Genomic DNA, 12066 nt, shown 5'->3' on the forward strand with positions numbered 1-12066 from the left:
GTTGGATTTATATATTGATTATATCATACAAAACACCAAACAGTCTTACTAATAAGCCGTGTATAGTTTTTATACTAGACTTATGCAGAGTTGAGACAGAAAACTTTACTAATAAACCGTGAATAAGCTATGGACGTATAAACAGGCTGTAACTATACAATGGGAATTGCTTTGCAGTAGTTATATACACGAAACCCCTTGTTTAACGTTGTATATAAAGAAAAAATGGCCGGCCCTCTAACAGCTGTTCATATCGACTGTCTATTTTATGATGATGGTTGCCTAGTTACCATAGAAGATAAAACCAAAGAGCACAGAATAATTAGAATAATATTACCACAGTCTACTATATACAGTCGCGAAGCTCAATATGTAGTAAAAATGCAAACATGGATAGTTGCCCATCACTAGGATCGCTACTATCGCCTCATCATCGCAGATCTCTCTCCTAGCAGACGACAAAATATGTTACACTTTCGTTGTCTTGTTCTTTTGGAAAAATTAACACCTTCCTTCCAGTATTAAAATATTAAATGCATAAAGTTAATTTATTATTTTAATTAAGTATATTAAATTCCACCATAAACTCGAAGATACCTGCAAGATATAAGTTAATATAATTTTTGTTTGTGCAAAACGAACTGAAATTTACTATAATAGCTTCACTCATTCAAGGTTATAGCGATAATTAACTATGAAACCAATTAATATTAATTTGCATTTCCCTTTACAACAATAATAATGGAAATACGAATTAATGGAGTAACTTACGTGTACCGGTACTTGTAGTGTAGGCTTACGTAGTTAACAAAGTGGGATGAGGTTAAGCAATAATAATCACACCAGAATTGGAAATAAAACGTGATCAACAAATTTTATTGTAACAGACTTTTTCTACGTCTCTAGTAAAGCAATAAATAAAAAAAAACAAAATTAAGAACTATAATTAAAAACATATCCTTCGAAAAAAAAAGTAGGCCTAAGCAATAATAATCCTTCCAGAATTGAAAATAAAACATGCTCAATAAATTTCATTAAAACAAACTTAATGTTTCTACGTTTTTAGTAAAATAACACATAAAAATAATAACAAAATTAATAGCTACAATTAAAACATATATTCTGAAAAAAAAAAAAAATAGACCTAACCTTTATTTCCCTGGAAATTTAGCAGCCTAAGTGACAAAACTTTAACCGGTAACTAATGTCCTTTCGGTTAGACTGAAACATTTCATTGTGAAATTTAAGGATATAATGTATTCTAACAGTCACAAAGAACTTCAAAATTAAGAGTTTTCTTTCTGCATAGCATTCTTGTGGAAACCCAGGAATCTTTCGGAAATCGGAAAAAGAATAACTCTGACCTCTTTTTCTTACAGCTGGTACAATTTATAGCACTACGAACGTCTCCTCCTTGTCCCATATTATTATTCCAATTATTATATTTTAGCCATTATCCTTTTCATTGCAACCAATAACGAACATTTCACAAGCAATGTGAAATACCCAACGAGCTAGCACTCGTTTGAAATACGACACAGTCCAAAGTCGACCATGGACAGTCTATTGTTTCTAGTTCCTAACCGCTTGGAGCGGTTTATCACGAGATTTGCAAAAAAAACACCTCAAGCTTCGCGATTGTATATAGTAGACTGTGATATTACTGTAGCTTGTACTCTTTGACCAAAATATAGTATGGTAATCGATTAGAGCCAGTTGTACTGTCGATACTTAAACACGCCACACTGGATTGCTCTACCAGATGGAATAGATAACCTCAGATATTCTACTATCTTTCGTAACGAAGTAATGACGAAACTATGACGTAGCTATGCAATAGTTGTACTGTTATACGCGAAGTATGTAGTGATTATTAGTAAGGAATTTACACACGACGTATAAATGAGCTACTCAATGTATAACTATAAGACAGTTAAACGTCTGTATATAGAGTTTTTATTAGTAAGACCGAAAGTGTTTTATAATTCTAACAAACTGTAGTGCCTTCAAGATCGTTTTTATGGTTTGTATAGCCTACATAAAAATTTGGATACCATTTTTATAGACAGTTGTGCATCGGATTTTGTTCTTTTGTTTCCTAGTATGTGAGGTTTGCAAGAGTAAAAAATTAGTAACTATTGTAAGAGTGTTTACATGCTTCTAAATGTAACTTTACAAAAAAAAAATTAATTCTGAAATGTAAGTACTTAATTATGTTGTTCTCTAATAGCAGACTCCTGGAAGAAATTATGGTTTATTTAACGACGCTCGTAACGGCCGAAGTTATATCAGCGTCACCAGTTAAGCACATTTAAATGCTATCGACTTGAGCAAGGACCGAACCCGCAACCTTGGGTACTGAAGGCCAGCGCTATACTAACTGTCGCACTCAGAGCGAATGGGCTGCTGGATTCTGGATTTCCAATATATATTGATCAAATTTTCTGTAGGCTTAAAGGGGATAAGTTTGCTGGATTTCATAAGATGACCCCAGCTTATAACTGGTTCCTCTTGGGCGAATAGGGTATAGACTGTGAATTATAAATTTTTTTGTAAGTGGACTGCAACACAACCATGAGTAATGTCACTGCCATCGTGATCTAGACCAGGCCGTAATGCACGATGTGTGACGTCACTCGATGGGTTGGGCTTTTCTATTTGAGTATACGGAGCTGAGTGAAATATATTACTTTAATGCATGTCGGTGCTCAATTTTGTTTAGTGTAATGTGTGTATAAGATACGTTCACTTCTTACTGCATAATATGTTGCAGAAATAATTACAAAACTGTGTTATATTAATGTGAACGGAGTTTTACATGTTAACATAACCTGTTTGCATTAACATTTTAAGTTTGGAATGGAAGCTATTTTGAGATTTAATAAAGAAGAATTATTTATATTGTGATTTAAATTTAGCACATCTATCTTCCTTACTTGCAGGTAGAAAATTTACCACATTCCCTCCTATGAAATTAGTGTAGGTACGTACGGTTGTGTGTTACTTCATCTGGTAGGTTAGATTAATAGAATTAAATACGACCCAGTATAGTTGGGAACAAATAAATAAAACTATTAAATTGTTATTCAATATAATGTGTGCATAAGTTCCATTTATTTGTTCTATAATGTGGCGGGATTATAAAACTGTGTAATTTTTATATGAAGAGAATTCACCATGTTAACATAACCTATTTGCGTCAATATTTTAAGTTGAGAACGAAAGTTATTTTGAGATTTAATAAAGAAGAATATATTTAGGATAAACTTCAGAACACGGTTATCTTCCTTACTTAAAGGTAGAAAATTCACCACACTCCCTCCTATGAAATGTACATACGGTTATATTACTTACCAGCGCTGAGGTATAGTTCCGGCAATTTCTGAACTGAAAACAGTTGAATTTATTTTTTGTGGAAATGCATTTAATGCTCTAAGCAAGGCATAATAAAAGCCTGAACTAACCGAACTAATTAGTATATGCAAGGTGTATGAATACGAAGGGAACTACCTCAGCGCTAGTTTAGCCCTGGTAGCATATTAAACTAATCAGACTGGAGTACCGTATGAAACGAATAAATACAATTGAAGTGTAGACAAATTGCATTTACAAGTTATACGTAGCGTTATGCTTAATTATGATGCATAATTGCGAATATAGAAATAAGGCAAGTACTGATAGAGTAAACATAACCTATATTTTCAACACATCAGAATATGCGTGCGATGCAACTGAAAATTGTTGAAACGTGCTTAAATGAATGTGCAAGAATTTCGTAATGAAGTGGGCGTGCTTTATTTCAATTAATTACAATACTAGATACTGTAACAGTAATGAAAACTATAAGGTATAATTTTTCACAATATACTATATGTATCTCGCTTTTAGTTCAAATTGTGTATATTATCAAACGTCGTATTATTTGTAATGTAGATTATTTACACATAAGAAAGGCGAAATAATTTAAATTTAATAAAACAAATACGGTAAACTAACAATAATGGATTAGACAAGAGTAACATCAGTAACGCTGCACTTAGGCCTAATCATAATTTACTTTACATCCCAGTCAATGTTTCACTTTCACGTGTATATTATTACATATATGTATTGTTTATAACACCAAAAATTCACGTAACCACATAAGGGAGCAATGTTTAATCGAAATAAAGGCAGGTATTACACATACGAACTTTGCCTGCAACAACGTAATTTTTACACCAAAAATAATATTATAACCTTAAGTTGCAAGTGAATTGTGCCTCAAGTGTCTCACAATCACTGTTTAAAATTTTACTGACGCAATTACACTGCATTTCAGAGAAATATATGTTATTCTTTATGCACTGTAACTAATTGATATGGTTGAAAGACCGCCCTTCGCGATCAGCAGTTAAGCGAGTCACGTGGTCTGCCTTACGACCTGTATTAGATCACGATGGCTGTGGTAATGTTCAAGCTAAAAATAGCTCTAGCTTCTCTTCTTGGTTGTATTTTGCCATAATAAACTAAAAACCGAGTAGTATACATAACAAAATAGTATAGATATCCCCAGTTTTTACACTACTCCTCAGTAATGTATTCTTTTAATTGAAATAAAATACTAAGATCTATTGTTATATATAAAATTTCAACCAATGTCAAATCCTCTAGAATCTTTTTGCATGTAAAAGTAGATTTTATAACATTTTATTTCAACGAAGTATTCTATATGTGATTTGAAATTGCAAGGTGACCAGTTAAATGCACGATGTTCTAACTGTAATGGAAAACTTGTCTTGTAGCAGCATCTAATTCCGTTTCCTGCACCATGAATTTATTAAAATATGTGACTAGTACTGTGTCAGAGAATGTGATATTGAAATTAAGGAAATACAGGCCACACTGGCACATTGGCTGTAAGATCAAGGACAAAATGATGGCAATATTATTAGCCCAAACAATACGCAATTCAGACACGAAAATATAACAGTGTTCATGCAGTGGGAATACATTTAAAAATACGCTGTACACTACACTCACCTCTCAGGAAACACTTCACCCTCCTCTGAAGATACTTCCACTTTCTGTTCCTGCTGAACTCTGTCCACATCGAAAAAATCTTCCTGAAAATTAAGCAAATAGTGAAGAGATAACCATCTGGATAATCGTTTTCCCGTCACAGACCTAACTTTTTAAACCTGATAAATCCAAACTTCATTTTCAGTAATCTTGTAACGACTTCTGCATAAAATCGAATTGATTTTCCCAAACTATTTTTAAATACATCCTCCATGTATTTCTCTGTATTCAAAGGCAATGGAATCGAGTTTCAAGTTGTAAATGAGTAAATATGATGTGTACTTACTTACTTACTGGCTTTTAAGGAACACTGAGGTTCATTGCCGCCCTCACATAAGCCCGCCATCGGTCCCTATCCTGAGCAAGATTAATCTAGTCTCTACCATCATAACCCACTTCCCTCAAATCCATTTTAATATTATCCTCGCATCTACATCTCGGCCTCCCCAAAGGTCTTTTCCCCTCTGGCCTCCCAACTAACACTCTACATGCATTTCTGGATTCGCCCATAAGTGCTACATGCCCTGCTCATCTCAAACGTCTGGATTTGATGTTCCTAATTATGTCAGGTGAAGAATACAATGCGTGCAGGTCTGCGTTGTGTAACTTTCTGCATTCTCCTTAACTTCATCCTTCTTAGCCCCAAATATTTTCCTAAGAACCTTATTCTCAAAAACCCTCAATCTCTGTTCCTCTCTCAAAGTGAGAGTCCAAGTTTCACAGCCATACAGAACAACAGGTAATATAATTGTTTTATAAATGCTAACTTTCAGATTTTTTGACAGCAGACTAGATGACAAAAGCTTCTCAACCGAATAATAACACGCATTTCCCATATTTATTCTGCGTTTAATTTCCTCCCGAGTGTCATTTATATTTGTTACTGTTGCTCCAAGATATTTGAATTTTTCCACCTCTTCGAAGGATAAATCTCCAACTTCTATAATTCCATTTCGTACATTATTCTGATGACGCGACATAATCATATACTTAGTCTTTTAGGAATTTACTTCCAACCCTATCGCTTTACTTGCTTCAAGTAGAATTTCCGCGTTTTCCTAATCGTTTATGGATTTTGTCCTAACATTTTCACGATATGATGTGAAATTACCCTCCAAAATACGTAACCAGAATTTGCTACAATTTTTTTTGCAAATCAACAATAAAAATTAATTTACTGACATATTAATCCATTTCACTATATGTATCATTGTTGAAAACTTTATTTCCTTGAAATGGAGACACACTCTAATACGACTTGTTATTTTCAGAAAAGATAGAATAGAAAGGTTTTGCCTCCACAATTGCAACTTGGTCCTACTGACAGTTCCTGTATATCTGCATACTGACAGAGAAGAACTTACATCGACTTCAGACGTCATGAATGCAAAGCTCGTAGGCTCTGGACTGTCTTCAACTTTTATCTCTCTTTTTACGTCATAACCGTCGTTCACGTATTCCGTCTTAATCCACGTCACTTTCAGATGCGATGAAGTCCCTTCCTACAGAACATAAACACATTATTAATCATCTTATTTACTCGTTTTAAAATTTACTTCATTTGTAATAGCCGTCAATCTATTTTGAATGGCCGTTATTGTCTAAATGTCTCAACAAAGGCAACAAATTAAATAAGAAAATTGAATCGACGTAAATATTAATTTTTGCTCCTACAGAATATATATGTTATAGTAACAATGATTATTAGAGGAGAAAACTTCGCTCCAATTCCGGGAATCGAACCCGGGTCCTTGGTTCTAAGTACCAAGTGCTCTAACCATTCTGGAACCCCGGCCACCAAGTCACTCATTGAGTGCGCTCCTTGTATAATGGCAGTTGACTTAGTATAATATGTCAACATATATGTCGAACTTGAGTCAGGCCACAAAGGCAAAACACTGGAGGAGAGGGATTAGATCCGGTGCTGTGGAGTGAACTTCGGCGTAGCTCAGTGGTTACAGCACTTGGTACGAAGAAACAAGGACCCGGGTTCGATCACCGGCGCCAGAGCGAATTTTCTCCTCTAAGAATCAAAGGCATTTGAAGACAAGAAACAACAAGACCTTCTGGGTACAGGCAATGATGATGTGCCAGGGGCTCCTTGTGAAAATAATTTACATACTGTGATTATAGAAGCATCTGATTTATATTCTACACCAGGTCTGCAAACGTCTCTTACAGTACTTAAGATATTTTATTAATCATTACCAGTGGCAGCTGAAGCCACTTTGTCATAGTAGTGCCAGAACATTCAAGTCAGAAATGAAAAGTAACAAAAACGTATCCATCTATATTGTGAATAATAATAATAATAATAACAATTTTTTATTTTATTTATTTCGAATATTAATGAGCAAAACAACAGCACAAAGCCAATTACAGTTTAGCACAAAACAAAAGCCAAAAAAAAAAAAACTGAACACATGATTATGAGAATGAATGGCAGAAAATGGCAGTGAGATCAAATACAATCAATATAATGGTCAACAATAACCGTTCACCAAATGCAACAAAAGAAATGGCAATATCTAACAAATAATAAAAGATATTAAATAACAAGTAAGGATATATCATGCATAAGTAAAATCAAATCAGATCTTGCAAATTAGCACTTTTAATACACCTGGCTATTGGAGAAAGGGATTTAAATAATTTAGTGAAGAAAATTCTTTGACCACGAAAACCTTTCACGGGAATTCTAAGGTAGGTGTTACGTATAAAAGAGTCACAATCAATGACACCATTAATAGCATTATTAAAGAAAGTGTAATCAATATCCTGACGTCTCGAATACAGACTGGTACAGTTAAAATATTTACTAGATAGTTCATAATTTAAAGAACAGGAGTTTAATAATAATAATAATAATAATAATAATAATAATAATAATAATAATATTAAAGAAACTAGTAATAAATTAATATAATAAAACTTTGAAGTATTCTAAACTGTGATATAGTTCAATTTTTTTTCCTGTAATTTTCAGCAAATATTTCAATGACTTTCTGACTAAAATTGGGGATCTTGCTACCACAAATGAACTAAATCCATCATACCTTTCTTAGACCAATGCCAGATGCATTCAAAATGAAAACGAGAAAAACTGAAGAAAAAATTTTGCAATTCATTTTTAATTATCAGAGAAGTCTATATTGTATCTTAAAAGTATTTATTTCAGTCACTGACTTCACAGCATATGTTTAAGGTGCTATAGCTTTACATTACATATTTAAAAGACGTATGAACGTTTTCGTTGGCCTACGCCAACATCATCAGATACGAAGTACATTTCAGGAATATCAGTGCTCTCTACATAATATCTACAAATACAAAACATATTTAGTGGCATGCAAAATGAGGCATACTAAAAACCAACATTGCTGTGCTACACATTGACATTCTATATGACTGCCTTGATTGTCACTTACTTAAAATACACGTATAGATTACAAAAAATATTGATTTACATATATATATATATATATATATATATATATAAATGCAAGTCTTCACATATGAGATAATAAAATGACATGATTTAAAAGTGATAAAAATAATAAAATATCAAACTAATATAAAAAGTATTATGAATGTGAAGAGTTGCAAAATTACAGTAATTACATTTATTATATTCCTATTTCTGTTTCACTAGAATGTATATTTCCACCATTCAGAAACGTATGTATCATGGTTTGTGTCACGTGATTATTTGAATATTTTTCAAGTTTATATGGTCTTATTATAAATGCCAATGTATTATACCTTGGGTAGTTTGATGTTGATTAATTTTGTCGATAATGCTGTTCCTCCAATCTGGAAGTAATTGAATTCAATAAGTTGATGACCCAATTTTATCGGATTTAGCATTTAATTTGTATGATGTGTTAAATGGAAGAAACTTACATGACGAAATAAATACTTTTAAGATGAAGAAAAAATGTTTAAATATTTATGTTCAAATCTACAGTTCATCTTTCCACACGTGTTTACTTTCTGCATATCTTCATATAGTGAAGAAAGTGTATTTTATAATGAAGTATTTATTTTATTCTCAATTTATTGCTTCGCATCAACACATCACAATTACATGCACAATTATATGACGCTAGAAACCACACTGCCTTGCCTGCGCTCGCGATCTTTTCAATAACGTATTTGCCGGGAAGAAAGTCAGCCCTGGCATGGAACAAATATTCATTATTTAGTGCTGCCACCTGGAATGGAGTTGTCAACTAAATGGCACGGATAAGACCTTTCCCCTTGCCTTTCGGACCACTGCACAGTGGGCCAGAATCGACTCAAAATGGAACAAAATTATTTTATGTCTCTATTGTTTTCTGGGATGCATAAAATCAATAGTTATTCAATAGTTTTCACCTTTTCTTTAAGTTGAAAGCACTTTCACAACATAATAGTTTTTTTTTTTTATTCAATATCTGATTCCTCATCATAACATTTTCATTAATGACATTTTCTTAATGAATGACACTTTCTTCTTCTTCTTCCTCACTAGAGTCTTTGAATAGCTGTAATCCTTCCTTCCACAAGGGAGTTTTATGTTTTTTATGTGACTTTCTGATATTTGAAATGAGAGGATCTGAAGATATGAGAAGGTTGTTGACTAAATCTGTCATTGTGTTTTTACGAGAACTTTTCCTTGTGTGGGGCTCTCGAAATATTATTTTAATATCTTTATTCTGAGCCTCCTCAGGTAACTGTGCAATTGGAAGCAGAGCTGAGTTAATCTGAGACCCATGGATGAGAATTTTGTGTACGCTAGCTGGGAGGTTAAACTAGGGATACTTCTGAATGAACAATTTTGATTTTCTAGCGCATATTGATTGAAAGAATCAATTTTCATGTTTCTTCCACTAGAAATTACTCGAAGAACAACTGCAAAAGGTATAATTCTTTGTCTATGCCGGTTATGGATGATGTTAATTCGGGATTTGAGAAGAATCTTCTAGGAGTATTCCCGTTGTTTGAGGTTCCACTCTCTACTGGTTTTGGTTTGTCTACAAGAAGTCGAATCTCATTTGGAAACCGACTCTGAATTTCTTCCTTTCTCCTTTTCATAAATTCGTCTGGCTGTTTGATCTAACAGACTCTGTAACTTCACTTCTGCACTTATTTCTGTCAGAGTAATATCACATGGATAGCAATGCAGCTTTGCTTCTCGAACTTCATTGTACGTTGGATATAAATCTACATTTCTACATTTTGCTTGTAGTCCCAATAAAGTGTACTGGTACTTAGATAATTTCGTATCCATTATCAGGACTAAAACGTCATCACCTCTATATTTTGCAACATTTTTGCAGGAACTACTATGCTCGTTATATGCAGTTGGAATTTTTGCCGCACTGGTTGGTGTACTTACAGCATTTTCCATTAGTTTAGCTGCTTCTTTTTACCAGAAGCCTTCAGACTTATCTGAGTTGTAAGAGCAAGCGCAGCAGGATCAGCAGCTTCTCTGAGATGTTCAGTTTTCCTCCTCTTGGTCTTCTGGGATGATTCAGAGAACAATTTTCTTGGATGGCCAGAATTACTATACAATTATGAACATCCAGCCACATGTTCAACATGAAATTTATTACATTGGGGCAGCTTAAATTCTTGATCCAACCAACTGCCATTTATTTTTCCTATTTACTTTTCATTCTGTAGCAATTCTGCTATCTTTTATTCAAATTATTGCAGAATGAACTATTTTTTTCCTTAGTTCTAAATTAAAACCTTGTTGACAATTATCACGTAATCCTAATTATGAAATAACCAACTCATGAACAGTTGTCTTATCATTATTATTTTTAGCAGGGCTTCCATGATTTCACAGTGTAAAAAACAGCGGTCATCTGGAATAGTAATGAATAATATTGTACGTAGGTATCTGGATTTTCGCACATTAAACAGAAATGTGCAAGTAGCTGCAGCTGAATATGACTTTTCTGCAATCTGTAGGGTCTGTTTAAACCAGCGACACAAAATTTTTCGTAACATCAAGTCACATGCACTTTATAACCCTCTTTAAATATTGAAAACTAAAATATATTAGCTTAAATTGCATTTCTCCGAGTTATCACAAATATTTACACTCTATATAAACCAATTCAAAATTACATGTATTCCTAATAAAACCTACCCTTTATTCTAACATTCTCAGCCATTGTTATTTCATTATTCACGAATATGACCACGTAAGGCCCGTAACACACTTGAAGAGTTTCCGCCAGCGAGAAATGTTTTGCGAGAAAGAGGCGAAGAGCCTTCCTCCACACACTTGGCGAGTTCTCGCTATCACAGATCACACCTCGCTATGATCATCTATGCACTGCCTTCATGCAGAAAGCATTTTTCTGATTATAGTAATCACTCGTTGGGGGAAATATTATAGGTTATGTATTTACGTATATTGTCGTACTTAAATATATAACCTGTAAGTATATTGTCGTACTTCACAAATTACGTACGAACGCTATGTTGAATCTGAGTATTCAGATGATGAGGAAATGGAGTTACATTAACATATTTTCTTAATGAAAAGAAAAAGTATGCCTTAAATTAAAGCCAGAAATATCAGAAAATCACATTGTATCTTACGAAAATAAGGGCGACTTTTTAACACTGGTTTCGATTTGAATGATGATACGTTTAGGCGTTATTTCAGGTTGAATGGACCTCAGTTTTTTGCCATTCATGATATGATAGAGGATTGTTTGCTATGTTCTGATTAAAATTATATAAACTGTTAAGACATATAGATACATTATTTCAAATGTTTAATTAATACTATTAAATCTCATCAAAATAAAATATAGCCCCATTTATTTTCAGATAATCTGATATTTGTTTCCAGATTTCTTCTCTATGTTTCGTGTTTTTATGCCGTGTATCATATAAATAGGCCTACGGGTGACATCGTACAAGTTCGATAACTTTCTAACTGCAATTATTATCAGCCATCTTTCCTCATTTTCAAATAAAATCAATACAATTCATCGCTAC

General features: G+C 33.4%; 1 protein-coding gene across 8 annotated transcripts in view; it reads right to left on the reverse strand.

Moving 5' to 3' along the window:
* Window positions 1-12066, reverse strand: part of LOC138692005 (zinc finger protein 665-like) — a 125865-nt gene that overhangs the window by 54339 nt on the left and 59460 nt on the right. For 5 of the 8 annotated variants that reach the window (XM_069814766.1, XM_069814754.1, XM_069814755.1 and 2 more), the window contains 3 exons: window positions 8824-8874; window positions 6426-6563; window positions 5023-5105 (listed from right to left, as the gene is read on the reverse strand). In XM_069814766.1, coding sequence (XP_069670867.1) covers window positions 5023-5105; window positions 6426-6563; window positions 8824-8874 — 272 coding nt within the window. Of the gene's footprint in view, window positions 1-5022; window positions 5106-6425; window positions 6564-8823; window positions 8875-12066 lie in introns of those variants that run through there. The other 3 variants (XM_069814759.1, XM_069814758.1, XM_069814765.1) reach the window with 2 other exon arrangements.

Source organism: Periplaneta americana, chromosome 16, assembly GCF_040183065.1.
Source record: "Periplaneta americana isolate PAMFEO1 chromosome 16, P.americana_PAMFEO1_priV1, whole genome shotgun sequence".
Lineage (NCBI taxonomy): Eukaryota > Metazoa > Arthropoda > Insecta > Blattodea > Blattidae > Periplaneta > Periplaneta americana.